This window comes from Camelus ferus, chromosome 10, assembly GCF_009834535.1.
Source record: "Camelus ferus isolate YT-003-E chromosome 10, BCGSAC_Cfer_1.0, whole genome shotgun sequence".
Classification (NCBI taxonomy): domain Eukaryota; kingdom Metazoa; phylum Chordata; class Mammalia; order Artiodactyla; family Camelidae; genus Camelus; species Camelus ferus.
In genome coordinates this window covers 45796645-45821179 of record NC_045705.1, presented here as the reverse complement: position 1 = coordinate 45821179, position 24535 = coordinate 45796645, and the positions used below count along the sequence as shown (strand labels likewise).

General features: G+C 37.7%; 1 protein-coding gene across 3 annotated transcripts in view; it reads right to left on the bottom strand.

Moving 5' to 3' along the window:
- The window catches only part of TPH1 (tryptophan hydroxylase 1), a 38323-nt gene extending 15831 nt beyond the window's left edge, over positions 1-22492 (bottom strand). Inside the window, exons 1-6 of one of the 3 annotated variants that reach the window (XM_032488905.1) lie at positions 15497-22492; positions 14371-14425; positions 5867-6101; positions 5267-5431; positions 4562-4698; positions 385-568 (exon numbers count right to left, since the gene is read on the bottom strand). In XM_032488905.1, coding sequence (XP_032344796.1) covers positions 385-568; positions 4562-4678 — 301 coding nt within the window. In that variant the 5' untranslated portion in view covers positions 4679-4698; positions 5267-5431; positions 5867-6101; positions 14371-14425; positions 15497-22492. Of the gene's footprint in view, positions 1-384; positions 569-4561; positions 4699-5266; positions 5432-5866; positions 9100-14370; positions 14426-15496 lie in introns of those variants that run through there. The other 2 variants (XM_032488904.1, XM_006195130.3) reach the window with 2 other exon arrangements.
- Positions 22493-24535: the final 2043 nt, after the last annotated feature.

Sequence of the window (24535 nt, the reverse complement as noted above, 5' to 3'; positions counted from 1 at the left end):
GCTCACCAAATTCAAATTCATATAATATCTGCTAGATATTTGCCTTGTGAGAGTTCTAAGGGCTCAGGGATTGTGAACGGGAGGTTTGTGAGATCAAGAAATGCTTGATGACTTGAAAATTGAGATAACTTAATGGATTTCTAACCATTCTGAATTCTTCCTTATATTCGAGCTTTCCTTTTCACTTCTCTCGACCTTGATAAAATGTTGCTTTCTAATTTTTCTTTAGCATTTTGAGCAATTATGTTTTCTTCATTATCAGACTGTAGGGAATTTGAAAAGACAGACTTTTATTTTCACTTTCATACTTTCAATATAAACATAAGATTGGACACACATTACGCACTTAATCTTATGAGTAGTAGTTTCACTTTTCAAACTTACCATCTTCCTTCACAGTAAAATTATCTGGTAGGTTCACAGAGAGAACATTAGTATGAGACTTCAACAGATGAAAAATATCATTCAATTGTTCTCTATTGATATCACAGTCAACAAAAATCTCAAATTCTGAGTTTCTTCTTTTTGATTTTCGGGACTCGATATGTAATAGGTTCACATGCTTCTCCTGTGGAAAGCAGAGAGTGAAGATTACATATGACTGCCTCAAACGGTTATAGTCTCTGAGCTCCCATTACCACTAAAAATCAACCTCAGCACTTGCCATAACAGACAAAGGGGGAAAAGGCTGTTTTTGGTGCTGTCAACAGCAAAATAACTCCCCCTAAATATTAGGTACTATTCAAAAAAAGTTTGAAAAATTCATTACACCCTCCAGAAACTAACAAATTAAATTAACACTCACTAGAAAGTCCCTCAGATTACCAGAACTGATTGGCCTTCAAATCAAAAGACCAAGTCTCCTAGATAAAAAGAAGCATTTGAAAATTCCCTAAAATAAAGGCTAGTTTTTTTTAAGTGGTAGTAGTGTTAGTCCTTTAGAAAGAAAAATTTCCTTTGCAAAAAATGCATTTAATAAAATTAGATGAACAGCTTTAACACAGAATATTAAAACCTCCAATCTCCTAAGCAATAAACTTAGTAACCCATGCCAGCCTGAGCTATGAGCGCCATAGGTGTAAACCTGTAGGGGCAGCATATCTTCTCTTACCAATTTGGGTGCTGAGGAAAAGCCCTGGTGACATAATCATGAAACATAAGAACCAATCACCCAACAGTTTTCTTCATCTAAAAAATGAGAAAGTTAGAGTAGATCTCCAATACTAATCAGTTCAATCTAAATTAACCAAGTGAACACCCATGTAGCCATGTAAGGGCTGTGAAGCTTACAAAGAAGGGCAAGACATACAAGGAGTTTATAATCTGGTTGGCTATTACATGAAAGAATAAGAGAAAATACAAGCGCTGAGTGTTCAGGTGCAAAAGATGTTTGGCAAAGGGAAAAAGCATCATAAGTTAGAGAAAGTAGAAGGTTCTGTGGAGCAGATAGGAACTCAAATGAGTCTTAAAAAATAGAATAACAAGACAGAAGGGAAGAAGTAGGATTCTTAACAGGAGGAACTGTATGTGACTGGAGTATAGTGCTGTACACCAGAAATTGACACACATTGTAAACTGACTGTACTTCAATAAAAACATTTTAAAAAATAAACAGGAGGAACTATGAGCAAAGGTAGAATCTGATAAGAAAGGAGAGAGAGTGTCAGGGAACTGGAACAGGTAGGGTTTATCCTGGAACATAGAATTTATCATGGAATCAATAGAAAGCCAGTTATAAAATACACTGGAACTGATTAGGAGTAAAGGAGAGTTTCATTGAATCTATTTCTTATGAATCTTTATAATAAGAATGCATTCATAAATATTTTCTGAATGATGACTTGAATAAATATAGATCTATAAATTATGTTTTTGGAGAAAAAGACAAAATGTCAACTCTTCCTAAATTAATCTATAAGTGAATGCTATCAAAATCAAAATCTTGATGAATTTGGTGAGGAAATGAAACTAAACAATTTCAAAGTCCATCCAGAAAAAAAAAATTTAGTCAAATTTAGGAAATTTCAGATTAAGTTAAAATAATAAGTGAGACATTTCCTATCAGATATTTCAGTTACAGAAACAGAGGCACAGAAATGTTAAGCAGTTTGCCCAAAGCTACACAGCTAATCAGTGTCAGAGCTGGAATTCAAACTCCGGCTGTCCAGCTCCATAGTTCATGCCCTTAAAGACTGTGTTGTAATCCTGTTGTACAAGATAGGGAGAGTCAGAATAATGGATAATATGGTCTTTCTGAACAAGATTTACATAATCTTAATAATGAAAACACTAAAGACTGATAGAGTCAAAAATTGGGGCATAACTAAATTGGGAAGATGGAGGGAAGGGAACTTGAGGGAGCCACTGGAAAGGGAGCTGTGTAAAGAAAACTAAATCTTCACTTCCACTAGAGAAAATCAATAGGTAATATCTACAAATGGAAAAATCAAGAAACTGCAGCAGAATAAGCATATTGTTTATAAACATGGAAGTAAATACTAGAAAATATAGTTAAAATAGTTGAAAATGGTTGCCCTCTATGGGCTGAGGATAAGTAAAATAGGTGGGTTCACACCCACATCACTCACTATGCAGCGGTCAGAATGAATGAGATGGATACACAGCAGCATGGGTAGGTCTTAAGAACATAGTGCTGAGTAAATGAAATGTGTATTGTACAATAACCTTTATATAAATTACCAATACATGCACATGCAAAAACTCAACATCTAAGTAACATAAAAAGATAATTCAATGGCATTCACAGCTCAAACACATCTGAGTAGTTGCCTGTCAGAAGAGAGAAATGGAGATTGAATGAAACAGGAGGAAGCTGTATACATCAAAGAGGACAGTGTCCACATGACATAAGCAGTATGATTAGCTCAACCCTCTGCACCTAGGTCAACAAAAACCCTCTGCACCTAGGTCCACAAACTAAATGGAGTTTAGGGATGAAGAGAGATGAAGCAGAAGACTGCTGTTTTCTTTATAAACTTTATAATATGGGTTTGACTTTTTAAACCATGCACAAGTATCCACTGATTAAAAATAAAATAAAAAAGAAAGTTGATGGAAGAAATGTAGGTATGCTATTTAAAGACTCAAAGATAATCAGTAGAAGAGCTTAAAATAATCATGTAATCATCAAATTTGGGGAGGAGTAGAGGGAGAAGAGATGGAGGTGGTATCAGTATCTTTCACAATATAGAGTAAATAAATATCATATAAACTGACAATGCAAAGAGAGAGATCAGAACAACTTTTAGATATTATAAAATCATCACCAAAAGAACTAAAGAGCAGAGATAGTTAAAAGAGGTTGCCTCTAGGTAGTGGGACTGAGGTGCTTGGTTAAAAAGAACTGATGATTTTATCACAGACTCTTCGAGACTATTTGTTTATATTTAGAATTTTTAATTCTTTGAAATATTATTTTCAAATGTCTACTTCATAGCATAGCATATATATATAAAGTTCATTTATAAATAGCTAACACTTATTGATAATTTACTCTGAACTACCCTAAGCACTTTACATCTATTAACTTTATTAGTTCTCACAATGACCCTATCAGGTAGGTAGGGTTCTCACTTTATAGATGATAAGATGAAGCACAGAGAAATTAATTAATTTACCCACAATCACACAGTCAGTAAGTGACAGAGCGAGGATCTGAACTCAGGTGGTTTGCCTACAGAGCCCACAGAGTTAACCCCAATGATTTTCTAGTAGCATAATTTAACCAGTCCCATACCTTAAGTAGTTTGTTTATAATTCTTAGCTTCTATAAATAAATCTTTGTGTCCCTAAGCACTTAAACTAGATTGTCTCCCAGGTCAATGATATCATAGTATATGGTACTCCTCTTTCAGTTCAGTTTACACACATGTAATTATTTATTGACTACAATTATTTGTTTAGTGTCTGTCTTCTCCACTAGACTATTCACACTGTAAGAGCTGACACTATGTCTACTTTATTCCGGTCTGCATCCCTCGTAACTGGCAGGGCACCCTCCACTTGGCAGGTACTCAGTAAATATTCATGTTCTGATGACGGAGCCTTATTTCTTTAAGACAGATTTATGGAAGTGGAATTACTGGGTAAAAATATGTGAACATTTTAAGACTCACAATATATATTACCAGATTGTTTTCCTACACATCACACCAATTTTCCCTCACACCAAAGGTGTATTTAAATGCCACATGCATTGAAGCTTTGATGGTAGGGAGCAGTATAATTTTTGAATCTTTGCTATTGCACTGTATATCATTTAATATATTGTTAATGTATCATTAAATATCATTAAATTGTAATATTTTATCTAATAAAATCAAAACTTGCTTCTCCCAAATCTTTCCTCCATTTCTTTATTAGTTATTTGCATCTCCTCTTATGTATATTGTTTGTATCCTTTGCCTACTTGATAGAATTGAACAATATTTTAGAAATTTAAGTGCTTAAAAATTTCTGTAGTGCACTTCTGAAGAATTTACAAATAATTTTATAGACTCATTTTATAAGAGTTCAATGCAGAAATATGGAGAGTGCTTACCTGGAAAATTTTCAGTGCTTTTATAAGCCCTCCAACTTCATTCTTTAAGGAAAAAATGAGAGTTGCTCTTCCCTTTTCTAAGGAATGGTCTTTGTTTTCCTTATTGTCTTCAATCATAATGAATTTGGTATACTTCTCTAAAAATAAAATATGAAAATATAGAGAAGTGGTATAACGTAGACAATATTTGGTAACATACACAACATTCGGTAACATTAACCAAGTTTTTGTTTCCTCACCTGTAAAACATGCATATGCAGATATACTTTGCAAGGCTGTAATGAGACCACAATAAGATAAAACATTGCCTAGCACAGTGCCTAGAATTTAATAGGCATACAATACAAGTTAGTAGTTTCCTTTTCTTTTTCTCTAATCTAATCCTTTCAGAGCATGACTCAAGCCCATGGGCTTCTTGCAGTCTTCCTGGCTATTGTGGCCTGAACTGGGCACTCTTCCTCTATGAAAGTCTACCTCCTCTCCCCCTACAATTTCAGCTCTTTTTTATACTGGGTCCAGTTTTTTTGTTTGTTTGTTTTTGTTTTTGTTTTTGTTTTTTTAAGTTTCAGGTGTACAATATAGTGATTCAGTACTAAAAAGTTCAACTCTGGTATTTTTTTCCCCAAGTCAACGACAGTAGAGCATCAGTGGGAAGTTAACTTAAACCTCTGAAAACCAAATGATCAGAGACAAAGTTAAGCTTACCTGGACTATCGACAGGATCTGAACTACTAGGCCCTATGCCTCTTTGTCAGTTGTAACCTGGTACCCAAGGTCTTAGTCCTGGGCTTGGGTGGAGGTGATGAGATGAGATGCTGAGAGGCTTTGCATCAGACTCCCTTTCTTTGGGGGTGTCTAAGGGAGGGTTGCCTTTATAGGAAGAGAAGGAAAAAAGAGATGTTGCCATTAGACGGAGAGGAAGGGAAGGAAAAAGAATGTGTCTGTTTCTGCTAGCACAGGAGAATCAAACAGACTTGGGTTCAGCTCTGAACCTCAGTTTCCTCACCTGTAAAGTTCAAGAAATATCTACCTCACAGAGTTTGCTGGGGAGGTGAAATCAGATAATATACAAAGAGCCTATTTCTAGCACAAGGAAGGCGCTCAAAAATAGTCTTTTCTCCACGAAGAGAATAGGAGGAAAGGAGAAGAGTGAGTGACCACAGGGGTACAACTTCACTTCCCAGGCCCAGCTTCCCACGGGCGTTTATCTCCCAGAGGGTGACCCTGACTCTTCCCAGAGCCGCAGCATTCGGGAAATTCGCGACGGTGGTCCCCGGTCCCGGGGGAAGGGGCCTCCGCACTCACCTTGGGCGCCACTAGCGGTGAGCTGGGTCTGTCCGCGGATTCCCGCTGTCCGCCTCTTATAGAAGCGGGAGTCGGGGCGGGCCAATGGGCGCCCGAGGCTGCCGGGCGGTGGCCAATGAGAAAGAGGTTCGCCTGCCGGTCGTGGGGAGCGTCCGGGGAGCTGACCGCCTCTGGGTTCTGACTGTCCGCCAGCCTGCGCCGAGACTCTCACGCCTTAGTCTTCACGTGTATCTGACTGGTGTTTTAATTAAGTTAATGTTAGACCACTCTTAACTACAGAAGTCTGACTAGTACTAAACAATCCAGCGTTGAAAATTCCCTCCAAACCAAGATAAGATTCATTATTGGCATAATGACCTCCCATAGGCTTGTACTGCTTCTCCCGGTTGGCGACCAAAGCAGGAACCACCTCCCCCGATCCCCAACACAGACACACACAAGACACACACACAAGACACACACACACACACACACACACACACGCACATACACACACACAAGACACACACACAAGACACACACACACACACACACACACACACACACACACACACTTCCCAGATACCTCTATGCTTCTAGGTTACTTGGTAGTCCAGCCCTACCTCATCACTCTCCTGGTGACTTCCCTTGTTCCTTAAGGCAAAGCAATTGTTGACCTTTTTAGAAGGGAAGTGCTCAGTATTTCCCAACTAAAGTTTAAAGCTGCAAATAGATAAGCATGCTATCTTAGCAGAAAATCATATGTTTACAACATGTCACAGAAGCCAAAAATTTGGACTAGGTTATTTACTGAGTGTTCATCAGATCCTGTCCTGAAGGACTATATATATATCACACTACAATTTTTGCTTCAGTTCTTTAAAAGTCAAGTTTGTTGATATACAATTTACATACAGTAAAATTCACCCTTTTGAGATGGTACATCTCTGTGAGTTTTGTCAAACATATACAGTTGTGTAACCACCAAATAGAATATAGAACATTTCCATCACCTCAGAAAAGCTCCCTTGTTTCAATCCTCTCCCCTAACATCCAGCCCCTGGCAACCACTAATGTTGTTTATGTCCCTCTACTGTTTCCTTTTCTGGAATGTAATATAAAGGGAATCATATGGTGTGTATAGGTTTTTAGTTCCTGGCACTTAACATGATGCTGTTGAACTTCACCCATTTTGTTGCATGTATCAGTAATTTGTTCCTTTTCATTGTTGAGTATGGATATACTTTTAATGCAGGACATTTACAGCTTTCAAATGCATTTTTCCTTTTATCTGCATAATAATTCTATGAGGTAAATATTATCCTCATTTTACAGATAAGGAAACTCAGACACAGGAGGCTCTATGACCCTTTTCTGGTACAGGCTAGTAAACAGAATCAAGAATCAAGCAAAAACATTCTGACTTTAAATCTGGTGTTCTTATTACAATACCATGAAAAGCACTGACCAAGTAGAGACATTTTAGAACCAAGCTGAGGTCAAAGATAACTTTCCTCAAGTTGGGTCTATGGGAGGGACTGAACCATCTCTGTTAGAGAAGAGAGATGGGGCCAAGTCATTTAGTGAGCCCATTGCCAAAGAGATCAGGAGAATAGGTTGGGCACTGGCCCTGAGGTGGAGAGGCTTGAGTAGTTGATATTAATGAACCCTATCTAAGGTCACCTTGAAGGACTGAGCAAAGCAGACATCTTTTCTGAGCCTCTCTAAACATACTTAGATCCCACAACCCTGGGAGACTACAGGCATTGGGGCTTTCCCATTTCTCTGACAGAATTCAGAAGATGACCCTGACCCTCCCCAAAACATCCCCAGCATTGTGCCTGGAATTCCACTAATTAAGAATTTTCATTGGACTCGATGATACAATTTAAAATAAATTCACATACTCTGAGAAGGCACAAAGAAAGAACTATCAGTTGGAGAAAATATGTATTTGCCTGATTAGAAGTGTTTGATTCTTAATACCAGAATGATATCACAGAGTGAAAAAAATGACATTTCCATGGAAGCTATGGAAGAGGTAAATAAGTCAAGACACTTGAGAAAAGAAGCAATCTTAGTGAATGTATTCATTTCCCACTGTTCCCGTAACAAACTGCCACAAACTTAGCCATTAAAAAAAAAAAAAAGCACAAATGTATTATCTTAGTTTTGAAGGTCAGAAGTCCAAAATGGGTTTCACTGATCTAAAATCAAGGTGTCTGCAGGACTATGTTCCATTTGGAGGCTCCAGAAGTGAATCTGTTTTCTTGCCTTTCCCTGGTTCTAGGTTTGTGACCCATGCATCCATCTTCAAAGCAAGTAATGTAGCATCTTTGAATTTCATTCTCCCGTCTTCCCCTATCACAGGTAAGAACTTTTGTGAATACTTTGTGGCTACCCAGATAATCCAGGATAATTTCCCCATCTCAAAATCCTTAATTTAATTACATCAGCAAAGTCTCTTTTGGCAGATAACAGTCACAGATTCCAGAGATTAGGACATGAACATCTTTGTACCAAAATGAGAAGCTCTGGGTGTTACCCAGACAGGAAATGGTGTTTCTCCTTATGTTTGTCCTATCATCTTGATCTGCAGAATCTATGGCAAAAGAGTTTTCTGACCCTGAGACATGGCTTTTGAGATATTAAAAGTACTGGTTCCATGAATGGTTAAAGAAAAAAAAAAAAGACAACTCACTGCACTGCCTGGATCTTCAGCAGAACATGTTTGAGAGGGGATACATCCCAATCTCCAGTTTCTTACTTGCTAAACTGGCTTGATGGTGCCTTTAGACTGATTCTTCTATCTTCTTTGCCAGCTCCTTCTTTTCTTCCTTCCAGATATTCAGGTTTTCTCCAGGCAAGGATCTAGGCCCTCTTCTCTTCTCAGTCCATGTCCTTTTCCTTGTCAATGTCATTTCTCTGGTGTCTTTAAGTATCCTTGATATGCTAACAACTCCAAAATATATATTTTTAGCTCAAATCTCCCTTCTGAATTCCAAACCTTTATATCCAATAATTTATTTTATATCTCTACTTCCATGACACACTGGCATCTTACCATATTCAAAAGTGAACTTGGGAAAATGACAACTGTTGGTGAGGAAGTGGAAATCTGAACCCTTGAACATTGCTGATGGGAATGTAAAATGGTTCAGCCGCTATGGAAAACAGTTTGGCGGTTCCTCAAGAAGTTAAACAGAGAATTGACAGATAACCCAGCAATTCCCCTCCTAGGTATATGTCCAAAAGAACTGAAAGCAGGTACTTAAACAAATCCTTATACACAAATGTTCACAGGAGCAATAATCACAATAGTCAAAAGGTGGAAACAATCCAAATGTCCATCCAAAACCCAAATGTCCATGGACGAATGGACAAAGAAGCTAGTAGATACATACAGTATCTATTCATACTATTCAGCCATAAAAAGAATGAAGTACTAATACATGCTACAACTTGGATGAACCTGGAAAGTGTTATGCTACATAAAAGAAGCCAGACACAAAAGGTCACATATCACATGACTCAATTTATATGAAATATCCAAAATAGGTTAAGTCCATACAAACAGAATACAGTGTGGTGGTTGCCAAGGGCAAGGGTGTTGTGTGAAGGAGGGTATCAGGGGAAAATGAGAAGTGAATGCTTAATGGGTACAGAGTTTTCTTTTGGAATGAAGGAAGTGTTTTGGAATTAGAGGTAGTGGTTGTACAACATTGTGAAGGTACTAAATGCCACAGCACTGTTCACTTTATGTGAATTTCATCTGAATAAAAAAAAAGCAAGCTTGATCTCCCTGCCCTCCAAGTCCTCCTTCCTTCTTTCATAAGCTTCTCTCTCACTTCCTCCATCCCACGAATTGGGTCAATTTTGTCTCTTTTACTTCAATATATATTTGAAATGATCCACTTCTCCCCATCTCCTCTGCCACTGCCCTTGTCCAATCCACCATCATCTCTGAACTACTGCAATTACCTCCTCACCGGTTTTCCTTTTTCCACTCAGGTCTCTCCTTCTGTCCATTCTTATTTTAAAAATATGCCAAAAACTATCATATACAGTGCACACAATTTTTGCCACACTTTAAAAATGCTAACATGATTATGCCACTACTCTGATTAAAACTATAAAATGGCTTTCAATCATTCATAGGATGAAATTTAAGCTCCTTTCCATGATCTGTAAAGGCCCCAAATCTGGCCCCTATTCACCCCTCTTGCCTCTTACCCTATCACTCTCCTCTTCACTGCACTCCATCCACGGCTCTGTGTTCTAGTCCTTTAATCAAAGTTCCTTCCCACCTCGGGAGCTTCCCTCGTGCTTAACCTGAAGATCTCTCACCACACACACCCAACCCCTGCCTCTTCACCTGATTAACACTCTCATCCTTCAGGTTTTCACTAAAGGGTCAGTTTTTTGCCTGATAGTAAAACTTCCCCCAGCCTAAATTAGATTCCCCATTTGTCCCTTTCTCATACTGGCACTTGTACCAACCATTGTTACAGCTATTAGCATGACTATTGTTGACTATTTGTCTACTTATATCTCTCACAGGGGAAGAATTGTGTCAGATTTTTTTTTCTTTTTTTTTTTTTTCTGTTGAATCTTCATTGGCTATCCCAGGGCCTGGCACATAGTAGTTTCTCAGTAAGTAATTATTCAGTGAATGACAACTGAATGCTAGAACCTATGTTCCAATACCTGTGCAGATATGCATTCAGTCTAGTATTTCTGTAGAACTGACTCCCAGATGTGGAATACTGCCAGATTGCCTTCCAAAAAGATTACACCAACCCACATAACTACTCTCAACAATGTAAAACAACTTCCTCATTCTAGCCAATTGTGTATGTTATTCATCTTAATTTTCAATAATCTGAATAGCAAAAACAAATATCCATAATTAGCATTTTTCTAATTATTAGCAGAGCTGAGCATCTTTTCAGACATTTGTTCACATGTGCATTTCTTATATCACTGCTCATTCTTCAATCTGGTTATTTTGTATTGTTTATATTCTAGATTCATCTCTAGATATTATGAATATTAACCGTTACATGCATTGCTGCCATCTAAGCCTTCTATTTGTCTTTAACTCCATTTAAGATGGCTTGTACAACTTTTTTGTTTTTACAAAGTCAAATCAATCTTTCAGGATGGAGTTTAAAAGGGCTCCAAAATCACACCCTTTCTCCCTCCTCCCAGTTCTAAGGCGGACAGGTGATTAATTGTGGTGGTGGGTGTGGGGGCAAAGACTAAAAGTGGAAGCAAGGAGATTGGCTGAATAACTACTGAAGGAGCCCAGCTGAGATACAATGGTGGATATGGGGCAGAATGGAGGCGGGAAATAGGACAAGCTGAGGATCCACTTCGGAGATGGAGTCAACACACCAATTAATGGCAGGGTCTAGGGGAGAGGGGTAGTAAGGGAAAGGGGGTTTCAAGGATGATTCTTAGGATTTTTACTTGACAACTGGGTAGACTATGGTTCTATTTACTGAGATGCAGATGGGGAAAGGGAGAGCAGGTTTGTCAGGGAGGAAAAAATTTAGTCTCCTTTTAAACTTGTAAGGCTTGAGATACCTCCTAGCTATCCAACTGAAGATATCATGCAGGCATTAAGAAATGGGACTCCAAAATTCAGAAAGATCACAAGCAGAGATATAAATTTAGAAGTCACCATATAAAGATCATATATAAAGACAGTATATAAAATTGCACGACTGGATGAAATTTCCTAGGGAGAGAATGAATCAAGGAACAACAAAGAGGTCCAGTACTGGACCCTGGGGCATGTCAAGGTTCAGAGGTTAAGCAGAGGAGGAGCCAGAAAAGGAGACAGAAGGAACAGACACCAAGGAGGGAGAAAAACTCAGGTGAATGTGATATCACAGAGGCCAAGAGAAGAAAGTGTTTTAAGAAGATTCTTTCAATTGCCTTTAACGCTACTCCAAGTTGAGGACAGTAGTGTAACCACTGGATTCAGCAACAGGGAAGTCATTGGGATCCTTGACAAGAGCAATGTCAGTGATGTGAGGCAGCGAGAATCCAGTTTACATGAGCAGAGGTGAGATCAGGCCACAGAGATGATGCTAGCTCTTTCAGGAGTTTTGTTCTAAAGAGGAGCAGAAAAATGTGCTAGCAGCTGGAGGGGAATGTGGGGTAAAGAGAGGGTTTTTTGTTTGTTTCTTTCTTTTTAAACAGGAGATACTAGAGAAAGAGTATTTCAATAGGGCAGAAGAAATAGATGATTTAGGAAAGAGAAGATAATTGTAGGAGCAAAGTCCATCCCACTGATCTCATTAGTTCTAACAGGTCAGTCAGGCAAGTCTCCTAACTTTCTAGGTATATAATCACATCCTCTGAAAGTGCACCTGAAAAAAATTACAGCATTTTTCAAGTAAGTGATCATCATAAAAGAACAGTGGTTTGTTTTGGGGGAAAGCAAGAATTATGATTGAGCATATAGAGGGGCATCTGGTTGACTGATAAAGTTCTATTTCTTGAGCTGGGTGACAGAAACAGGAGTATTTGCTTTTTAATAATTGAATATGATGTAGTTTTCTACTTCTGTGCTTTATTTGACAAAAAAAAGATTAATGAAAAACAAAAGAAGATATGAAAAAATAACATTTTGATCCTTTCTAATATTTATACCTTATACCTGTTTGTTTTTCATCCTATCACATTAGATAGGGCTGTCAGAACAATTTTCAATAATAACATCCTGTTTTGTTCCAGACTTTAATGGGAATGTTTCTAATGTTTCAATTAGGAATTGTACCTGCTATAGGTATTATGTTAATGAAATCTTCTTCTATTTCAGACTATAAAGGGGTTTTTCTTAGAAACAGATGTTAAATTTGAATTTTATCAAATGAATTGTTGGCATTTATTGAAATGATCATATAGCTCTTCTTTTTTTGGTCGAGTAACATACTGAATTACATGAAAAGATTTCCAAATGTTAAATTATCCTTGCATTCGTGGGATAAACTCATCTTGATCATGGTGGGTTTTTTAAATGTATATTTTTACATCTTTCAGTATGGTGCTGAATTTTATTTGCTGATATTTTGTTTAGAATTTTTGCATTCATATTAATAGATAAGATTGGCTTACAGTTTCCTTTTTATGTGTGTAACTGTTCTTATTCAGTTTTGTTAACAAGGTTTGTTATCTTTGCAGAAATAATTCAGAAATTTCCCACAATTTTCTGCTGCCTTGAGGTAGAGATGGGGTAGTTCTATTATTACCTTTTAAATATGAGTATTAGTCATTTAAGGTTTGCTGCCTCTTCCTGGGTTTAGTATTGAATCCTTTCCTAGAAAAGTATCCATTATTTGAAAATCCCCATGTAGTTACGTTCTTCTTGCTTCCCCGCTCTTTCTAAATTTTTTTTTTCCTTTATTGCACCTGAGTCAGAGAATGTGTCTGTATAGTTTCTCCTATGGAAATGTATTAGGATGTGCTTTGTGGCTCATCACATTACCTACTGTTATGGATGTTACATTAAATTATAAAAGAATGTGAATTCTTCATTTGGGGTATGTAATAATCAGGGCAGAGTCAGTAATGAATTCCCTTTTTTATATAAACACAATAAAGGTTTATTTCTAAGTCTACCCCATGTACTGGGTGAATCTCCAGGGCCGCCCCTCTCCATGTGGTTCTCTGTGTGGTTACTCAGGGATTCAAGCAACCTCATCTTGTGGCTCTGCCATCTTAAGTCATGGCTATCACTCCAAAAGAGAGAGTTTCAAGGTGGTCGGCCAGCTTTTAAAAGTACTGGCCCAGAAATGATACTTGTCATCTCTGTTCTTATTTCATTGGCTATAACAAATCACATTGCTCTTCTTTACTGCAAGAGATCTTCAAAGCCTTGTCTTCCCATAAGCCCAAGAAGAAAAGAACCAAATGTGGAGACCCAAAATATTCTTACTGTAAGGTACAAAAGTCTATATACGTGTGCACCCACAGCATAGGAGTTAAGAGCACGGACTGCAGAGCCACACGCAGCCTTGCCATTTACTTAGCTGTGTGACCCAAAGCAAGTTACTTACATTTTCCATGCCTTGGTTTCTCTCTCTGTAAAGTGACGATAATAACATGTCTGTCCCAGAGGACTGTTATAGGATTAAATGTTTATAAAGTATTTAGAACAATGCCTGGTGCATAGATTTGATAAATAATTAAAATATACAAAATCAACATTTAAAAATAGTGTTATTCACATTCTCTATGTCTTTACTTTTACTGTACTTTAATTTTTTCAAAGTTGGTTTGTCCATTTCTGAGAGGTAAGTTTAAGTTTCCTATGACTGAAACAAAATTCTTTTATTTCTAACAAAATTTGCATTATATTTGTTCCCTCTATTATATGGTATTTTAAAGTTTATGACTGTTACATCTTATTAATTGTATCACTTATAGGTTATAAAATAATACGTCTCTTTTTTTTGCTGTCAATTTTATTCTGTCTTAGTTTTTCAATGCCTGCTTTCTGTATTATCACTTACCTAGTTTATCTTTATCCATCCCTTTATTGGATGTTGTTTGTCTTAGGTTTATCTCCTGTAAACAACATAAAATTTGATTTTGTCTCTTAGAAAAATCTTTACCTTTTATTATGGTGCATTTATTTTATTATGGTATATTCTTTACTATATCATGGGTATATTTAGGCTTAAAATGTATATTTATTTTTAATTCTCAACCTAACTTTTGCTGGATAAAACAAATTTTCCTTTTTCAAAATCAATGGTTTAGAAATTCCCATCTTTTTAATTTCAATAGTGATTATCTTTGAATGCTTAACATAATTCAATGTATACTATCCTAAAAACACCAAGATTAGTCAGTATCCATAACCTTTCTCCTTAACAAGGCATTTAGAATGTTTTACTCCACCCAGTCCACCCTGAACCTCCTAATGTCTCATTCATTCATTCAACAATTCTTTACTGTGCCTCAAATATGTGTTGAAATCATCTAGACTTTTATTTACAATTTGTTATTACATTAACATTTAACAACTGCATCATATGCCACATTAACATTATCGGTGATTATTTGATCTTAACAATTTTCCTGATTTATTGGTTCATTGCCTATAGAGAATATTACTGTTTTTATTCAGCATCTATTTCCTCTTCTTCCACTAACAGAACCTGTTTTCCTCTGGAGACACACTCTCTTCCAGTCCTAGTCCATCTGCTTTGGGTGGCCCTTATTCCACCCCCTCCCCATTCAGTTCTAGGATAGACACATGACTCTGAACAGCTTATCAGAGGATTGCAAGCCTTTAGCCAGATTAATTGGTTCACTGATGAGAATCAGGCCTAAGACTTGTTTATAATTTAGAAGATTCTCTTTCTTATTTTAACCTTGGAGGATAAAAGGCTGGAATTAATGGTAATCAGCCAGTGGAGAGTAACACCAAGATGAAGAGCACTACTGAAAGATGAAGAGAAACTAAGATCTAATGACTTTGTTTGAATGTCTGGAACCAGCCATACCCAAAGCTTGCCCCCTTTTTAAATCAAAGGCTGAATCACTGGAATTCATTTTTTATTTTCTTGAAGTAAATCTTTGAATTTTTTTTTCAGGAAGATTGCATGAGTATTATACTTTCAGAATACTCACATCAGGGGAAGTGTTCCAATTCTGGAGACTTGATACCTTTGTCATTTCATGTATCTCCTTGAGAAAAGAACAAGTAAAACTGATATAGCATTTCATATGATGACAGTTCAATGTTCATATGATAAATGCAGGAAATAAAGCATTTTTAGGTAAGGAAATGGGCTTTATAGTCAGACAAATTTCGACTTAAGTTCCAATACTTCCACTTACTATCTGTGTGATTTTCAACAAACTTCTTAACCTCTCTGAACCTTTGTTCATCCAAAAAACAGAGATGATGTCATCTCCCTTGTTAGACTGTTGTATCAATGAGACTATGTAAGTAAATTCCCTCCATCAGGTCCTAGCATACACTAAGCACTCAGTAATTGCAGGTTTCCTTCATCTTCCCTTTCCTTAAGGCTCTTCAAAAAAATGCAATGAAGTAGTGTATCACTACAGACAGGAACATTTAATATATGTCTTAACCCTAAAACCTTTCATACAAATACCTTATCAAAGTATAAAAAGTAACAATAGCCTTCGTGATCTGCATGATTATGGAACGTATGGAGGACTTTCTCTTTTTTTGTGCAATAAGACCTCAGATGTTAGAAGACATATGGGATTCTATCCATTTTCAAATGGAAGTTAATTTGATGAGGCAAAGGGATGAGGGAGAGAGATCAGGTCAGACATAATCTCTTGAGACTTCAAGATCTAAATCTTCTAAACCTTCCTCCAAAAAGCACAGTAATCTTCACAACATGATGCCTTTAGTGAGCACTCATTTCTGATAACACCCAAATGGCTTTATGGGACGAGCTGTGTACAGCTCTGTTCACACACAGCTTTACACAAGTTTCATTCCAAAATCTGCTTCAATTCTCAACTACACTTATAAAAATTACAATTGCAAACCTGTTTATCATTTGAATATCTTTGCTTCAACACATTACTCCAAGGAATGGTGGCTTGTGGTCATTTCAAACACATTGAGCAGAACAGGCCAATTAGTATCAGTCATGACAAAGACTTCTACTTGCTGTATGTTATAGCTTGCCTTAAGTCACACAGGAAGTGACAGAGGGGGACAAGAATCTTAGGCCTCACTTAACCCAGAGAATTTTTCACCTCAATATATCACAAAATTTCAAAAAATGGATTAAGGAACCCAAAGGATTCCTTCCTTCCTCCCTTCCTTCCTTCCTTCTTTCCTACCTTCCTTCCTCCCTTCCTTCCTTCTTTCCCACCTTCCTTCCTTCCTTCCTACCTTCCTTCCTTCCTTCCTTTTAGGTTCTTTAGGTTTCTAGACTTTTTGACTTCGGGTTCTGAGTCATATGGAAACCTCCTAGTCCATTATTAAGGGATAATTATGAAAGCACTCAATACCATCTGGAACAGCCAAGACATTCTAAGTCTAGGGAACATAATTTACATAAAAGACAATGTAAATGGTTCTCCCTGGAGTTGTTCCATACAGCATTCCTGCTCAAGGTAATAAAGCAAACAATAGGAGAAAATGCCACTATGGAAATACAGAGAGTTTTGAATCATTAACAAGTACTGGCTATTCATATATTTTGAATGAGAGAGACTATCTTACAGCATGAAAAAACTGCTCTTGGAGAAATAGGCCCCATTCCCCAGGCACACTTGGTTTCCACCAGTATCTGCTGTCTTAATGTTTGCTTTGTATTGTTTAAAGAGACATTATCACCCCTCTCATTCAATGCAACTAGTCATTCCTCCTACAAGTCAAACAGTATTTGTTGGGGCTGCAGAAAATGAAGCCAGTACCATTTGTCTAATTAATGATCTCTGAAGCTTTTATGAAAGGGTATTACTGAGTCTACATCAGGGAAAATGAGCCAACTTGATGATTAACGTTGCTTCTCCTTTGTTTCTCCAAATGAGTCCAAGGTAGTGTGATCAAGCTTTCACAGCAATCAGGAAGATTCTGAAAGACTCTAAATGTGACCATTTGAAAGAGTCAGGAGAGGAAGCTATACCATTCAGACAAAGAATGCAACTCCTGGAGTTCCACATGGTCAGAAAGGAAAGATAGGAAAATCCTATTTACATGGCATTAATACCCCTTACCCTACTCCGGAAGAGGTTAGTTGGGGGCACTTTTTCTCAGGTTCCAGATATTAGAAGACTTTCTTTACAGGCTCTATTCTGGCACAAATTTATCAAAAAAAGACCAGTGTTCCCCTACAGAGAAAGCAGCAGCCATGCCCTTAATCTGCTTTTAGTCATCACTGCGGGCTCTGGCTTATGTGTTACATAACTTTTTCCTCAGAGGGCAACAAAGCCACTGATAATCAGATGCATAAATAAGCTGGATCTGACCTGCTAAGTAGGTGTCTGATATGCAGAAAGAACCAAGAGGACTCACTATAAAGCATGCCCTGGGTAACGAAGCCTCAGAGAACTCAGGATGATATGGGTTAATACAGATCACAGGGCCACTTAGCAAGTTCAGAGCCACTTCAAAATACCACTGAGAGCCTCTCATCAGCTCCTGCAAAGCAAGCCACTCCATTCCTCCCTCTTCAGACTGTGGTTGTGGTTGCCCCATTTAGCGTCATGGAGATACAATCCCAGGTGTGCACCTGGCTAAAGGCAAAGAAGGGGAAGATCCCCACGTGGCTGTCCTGTCTGTCAACTGGCCCACGTGTATAGCAGTTATGGTTATTGTTTGCCTCTATAATAAAATCATTGAATAAATCTTGTAGAGCTTTAAATCAGCCTCATAAGCGTCACCAGGCAACTCCTCCAGGAAAGGTGGGGGAGGGTGGTAAGATAAAGAACTCCATGGACACAGAAAAAGACCAGTGTGTCATTGCAGAAGCCTTGCACTGGAAATGCTATGAAGTCATAAACTATGTGCTGATCATGAAACCCAATCAACACAATGGTCTTGGAAGAGGATATGACCAAGCTCTAGGCTGGAGGTGATTTCCTTGTGAGATCCCATAAGAAGAGTAGGGGAAAAGATTTAGCTGCTGTCCTTAGTTATCATGGAGGATGGGCAACAGTGGAAGGGAGATTGCTGTTGGGCCTGCAATTAACTGCAGGGACTATCTATCCACAAAGGGACCTATATATCTCTTACAGTTAGGTTAGCCTTAAGAGAGCCCCAAATCTCTGAGCAGCATGTAACTTGGAGAAGTGAAAGTACATCATTTCAGGGGTGAGATGGACCCTTTCAGAAATTAATGGAATAAATGGCTATTAACTAGCTCTGTTTTCCTCCTGTCTTAAATTGTCAACTTCTTAATCCCACTAACTGAGCACAGTGCTTAACACATGGCAAGTTCAACACATTATAACATACCACAGTATGAATGAATGAGACATGTTTATCTACAATTCAGTTTTTCTCTTACTGGTTCAGTAAATGCCAACAAAGCACTTACTGATCACACTGGAAGTTTATCCCTGATTGAAGATATGACAAGATACCTGTGTTCTATGAATTTTTTTTTTTTCTCCCACAGAAGACCAAATCCCTGCCCACTGAAATCCTCCAAGTTTCAACAGCAATGTTACAGAAATCAGCACTAGAGTATAGGGTGAGAGAACTGGTCAAGAGTGATGGTAGGGGCTAAAAAGAATTGAACTCAAATTTCAGAGCCAGAAAAGAAAGAATAGATTTTAACCAAAAACAAGTATTTCCCAAACTCCAGGATGTGGCAAATAAACTTATGGCAGCTCCTCTGTGGTAGAAGCAGACACAGATAAAAATCACTAGACCAATCCATCAGATGACAATCACATCAGCTACAAAACCCCTTTTCTGCTCCCTCTGCACCTATTTTCAGGAGCAGTGCCCACAGCTTCACAGGACAACCCTCCAAGTGTATCTTGGGTCCAGTGCCCAGAGTTTTTGTTCTGTTTGGAATTATTTCGGCATTAAACCTTCTTCCCGTACCTACCTCCTCTCCACTGTCAAATTGCTTTCTTCTGGTTCTTTATATCCAGATTTGCAAAAGAAAATAAATATCTCAGCTCCTACTGGCAACAAACGCTTGAATCTCTTTCTCATCACTTTTCCAGATGAGAGGGTTGAAGGGGAGACAAGAGAGGAAGAATTTTTTTTTCTTTTTCAATTAATTTCCATTTCTGTTAAGTCTCAGTAAACTCTGGGTACAGAGCAACCAGGATGATATGATTATGGAAACTATTAATCTCTCCATCAAAGGACAGCCAACTGATGGTTACGGAGCAGTTGGCACGTTCCTCCAAAGGGCTTCTGCAGCATGATCCTCCTGGTTTCCTTTGGGGCTATAAGTGCTCAGGGCACAACCTGTGGCAACCTCCAAAAAGATAAAATAATCTTTGAGTGTTTGTGAGTTGTTCTGGAAAATTGTGTGTTTCCCTGCAACGGCTCTAAAGAAAGAGTCAACCCACATTAAAACATGTCCAAATAGGATGAAAGAGAACAATCTACTAAGATTTTCAGATCAGTCAAGTTTCATCCGAAAATGTGAAATTTGGAAGATCATTCACATACCACTTCATATGGGCAACAAGCAAAGGGGGTGCATTTGGAGTAAGAAGTCTCCAAATTGCTTTAAATATTGAGTAATATAATTATAAAAACTAAAATAACTTCTATAAGTTAAAGATAAACAAGGACCGTTACCTGGTTTGTCCAAAACTAAAACAAACCTAAAAAGAAATTAGAGAATTCAATTTAGGGACTTTGTTCCAGAGTCCACAACATCAGCAGATTTATTTTTTTCTACCAATGGTGACAGAGTATAGACTTCTCTGTGATGGGAAAGTTAAAGGACGTAAGTTTGCTCCAGGAGAAGTGCTTGCTGACTGGCCAAGTGAATGCCTGTTCTTGGGTACAGGTAGCAAAAGTCCACCAGTTGCATTTTGAAAAAAGCACACTCGTAGGTTTACAAAGCCACCAGCCTTCCCAAAAACGGTCCCAAAGAAAGAGGGAATTTTCAGAGATGATATGGGGTCAGTAGGAATCATTCAAAACAAAACTACATGATCCTACATTGATTGAGTGACTTACAATAAAGCCACATATATGCATTTTCTTGAACTATAGATTGTGATAAATAGACATTCCCCACCAACCCACCCACCTTGCTTTCAACACACTCCTTCCTGGAAGCAAGCCCGTACTCCAGGAAGTTAAACTCCTCTAGAATATACAAAGGTTCCTTGTCCTTTCTTCCCACTATCTCATTGTTGGAGTCTGCATGCAAAATGGACCTGACCGAGCAGGAAATTGTCAGTTCTATGAAGGAACTGTTCCCCAAAACATTTCAATTTCTCATGTAATCATATAAATCCTGAATGGTAAGGGGAAAACCCATAAAAGTAATTATAAACAGATCCCATGATGTCAAAGGGAAAGCAGTTAAAGAAAGGGCTTAATAAGCAGCCTTCTTTTATTACAATAGACTTGACGTCATTCTTTATTATTTCCAACACTAAAACACAAAGCCACTTGCTATACCGTGGATCAGGATGAAAAGGATATGTGGACTTTCCTGAGTATTTTAATATCCTCTTATTGACAATAGATAGAAGATCTGAATAAGGACTGGAAACAGGAAATGAACTTAGTGATTTCATTACAGTAATAGAGAAAAGCATTTCCAATGTCAGGGACTGGCAGATGGTCTCGTAAGGCTTCAACTTCTAAACAGCCTGCAGGTCAACAAGCCCAATATTGATACAAGCTCAGTATGTAATTAACTAGGCGTCCTAGTGAGCAGAAATGTTTTCATAAATATATGCTGTAGCCTTAGCAGTGGAACATAGGAAGCTGGTGTTTCAAAGTTAATTTAAAACCATTTCATAAAGAAAGTATTTAGAGGCAGCAAGAGGCTTTCAATAAGACTGCAGTTAAAGAGCTCTTGATGTTCTAATACAAATCATATTTGCAATGAAGTATCAACTATGGTATATCTTCACCTAATTTATCTCTAGTGAAAAACAAATGTGGTTGTAGAATTTTGAGAGCTTTGAGACTTTCCAGATCTCATTCAAGAAAACCTAAAAAGCTTTCTAAAATATTTTGAAATCATAAAGTGTGATGCCTCCCTCCAGCTTTGTTCTTTTTGCTCAAAATTGCTTTGGCTATTTGGAGTCTTTTATGGTTCCATATAAATTTTAGAATATTTTTTCTACTTCTGTAAAAAGTATCATTGGGATTTTGATAGGGATTGCATTGAATCTGTAGATTACTTTGGGTAGTATGGCCAATTTAACAATATTAGTTATTATAGTTCATGGTCATGGATGTCCTTCCATTTGTGTCTGCCTTAATTTCTTTTGTCAGTGTTTTATAAGTTTTTAGTGTACAAGTCTTTCACCTCCTTGGTTAGGCTTATTCCTAAGTATTGTATTCTTTTTGATGCTATTCAAGTGGGATTGTTTTAAAACAGATATACAGACCATGGAATAGAATAGAAAGCCCAGAAATAAACCCACACATATACAACCAATCTTTGCCAAAGGTGCCAGGAAAACACCATGGAGGAAGGATAGTCTCTTCAATACGTGGTGTCAAAGAAAACTGGATATGCACATATAGAAGAATGAAAATGAACCTTTATCTTACACAATACACAAAAATTGATTCAAAATGGATAAAAACATAAATGTAAAACCTAGACCGTAAAAACTCAGAAGAAAACATAGAGGAAAGCTTCTTGACAGTGGTCTTGGCAATCATTCCTTGGATATGACACCAAGAACACAGACAAAAAAAGACACATGGGACGACATCAAACTAAAAAATCTTCCACACAGCAAAGGAAACAATCAACAAAATGAAAGGGGCCCTATGAAACTGGAAAGAATATTTCCAAACCATATATCTGATAAAGCATTAATATCCAAATACATAGGGAACTCCTGCAACTCAATAGCAAAAACCCCCACAAATAACCTGATTAAATTAGGCAAAGGAATTGAAAAGACATTTCTCCAAAGAAGACATACAAATGGCCCACAGGTATATGAAAAAGTGTTCAACATCACTAATTATCAGGAAAATACAAATCAAAACCAAAATGAGAAATCATATCAGTTAGGATGGTTATTTTATAATATATATATTAATATATATATTAATATATATATACACACACACACATATACATACACACACACACACACACAAGTGTTGGTAACAAAAGATAACAAGTATTAGTGAAGATGTGGAGAAATGGGAACCATTATACACTGTTGGTCAGAATATAAATTGGTGCAGCCACTATGGAAAATAGTATGCAGGTTCCTCAAAAAATTAAAAATAAAACCTAGTCATACCTAGTCAGAAAGCTGCACAAATGGGAAGTTTACACTGTTTGCAAACAGAAAGTGGTATCTCAGTAATACTGGGGAAAGTCAATCAGGACTAGTGTGCTCCAGATCAATCTTCTCCTGAGAGAGATGGATACAAATCATTATTTTAGGAGAAAACAGTTGAGGAGAATGAACTAACTGTCCCTTAGCTGAGTTACTTATGCTCCAGCAATCTCATTTTTAGGTATATAACCAAAGGAATCGAAATCAGGACTTCAAGAGATATCGACACTCTCATGTTCATTGCAGCATTACTCACAAAGCCAAGACATGGAAGCAACCTCAGTGTCCCCTGACAAATGAAGAAAATGTGGCATATACATACAATGAAATACTCATTCAGCCTTGAAAAAGAATGGTATATTGAGAAACTCTGCTTACATTAGCTTCATTAACATTCATTGCCCAAAGCAAGCTCAAAATCAAAGGACAGGGAAGTACACTCCATCCACCAAGAAGCCACAGCAAAAGAATGGGTACATTGAGGTGGACAATTGAGAACAATGACCTAATCTGCTACAGACTGCATGTCCTCTTCTGCCCCTCTATGCAGACCAGCTTCTTCCTGTTACTCTTACATAAGACTCTAGAATGCAAGCTCCATTTGGCAAGATTCGTGTCTTTGTCCACTACAATATTTCCAATACACAGGTTCTGTCTGTTTCGTCTGCTGTCTTCCTAGTATTTATATTTAGAACAATACCTGGTACACTGTAGACAATAAACATGACTGGCTGCCCCCAAATAGGGTCCTCAGTTACATGATCTTTAGAGTCCAATGCTCTTGAACCAATGAAATTTTCCCAGCTTGGATCAGGAATGAACCAGACACTGTAACTAGAGGAATATAGGTAGGTCAGGGACAATTCTCAGAGAAAGGGGCATAGATAAGCAGATTTCCCAGGTGTCTATCCCATAGGATATATCTGATGATTCATGATCTGGTCCATGTCTACCTACAGGATGCAAGTATAAAACAGTGGTTAAAAGAACATGCTTTAGGGTCAGGCAGGCCTGGATTCAAACCGGGTCAGCTACTTACTGTCTATATAACTTTGCCGAAGTTACTTAACCACTCTGAATCTTCATTTTCCTATCTGTAAAATGGTAACAATTACCTTTTGAGATCATTGCAAAGTTAAATAACAAAATGTATGTAAAGATCTTCATAGAGTGCCTGGCACACAGTAAACCCTTAATAAATGGTAGACATTTCTACCAAGCATGTAAGTCTGGTGTCTACTACACCATTCTGGATCCTCAAATTCTGTATCATACTCATTTAAACTTCAACTTCAGTTGACTGTACCAGGGGTACCAATCCACAGGCTGGTCAGTGACCCACAACTACCTGACGTACAGATTCTCTCCCTTCCAGGTTTGGTTTCAGTGTGGCACAACACTTTCCCAGAAATTCATTTCATGCCACAGCCCTGAGGCATGGAAAGTTAGAGCAAAATGAGAATAGCCTTCTCCATGATGCTGCTAAATTAACCCTTGGAGGCACAGACTTCCAAGGAAAATACAGCTGTTAAAAAAGGGCAGTCACATGGGCACAGTAACCATGGTATAAGGAGAAGCCTAATATTCCAAAACCTTTGGTTCTGAAAACTAAGTAGAAATCCATGGAGGCTCTTCAGCTCTTGTATTACAGATGTTCCCTGAGTTAACAAAATTAGATTTATGCAAATTTGACTTCATGCATATTAA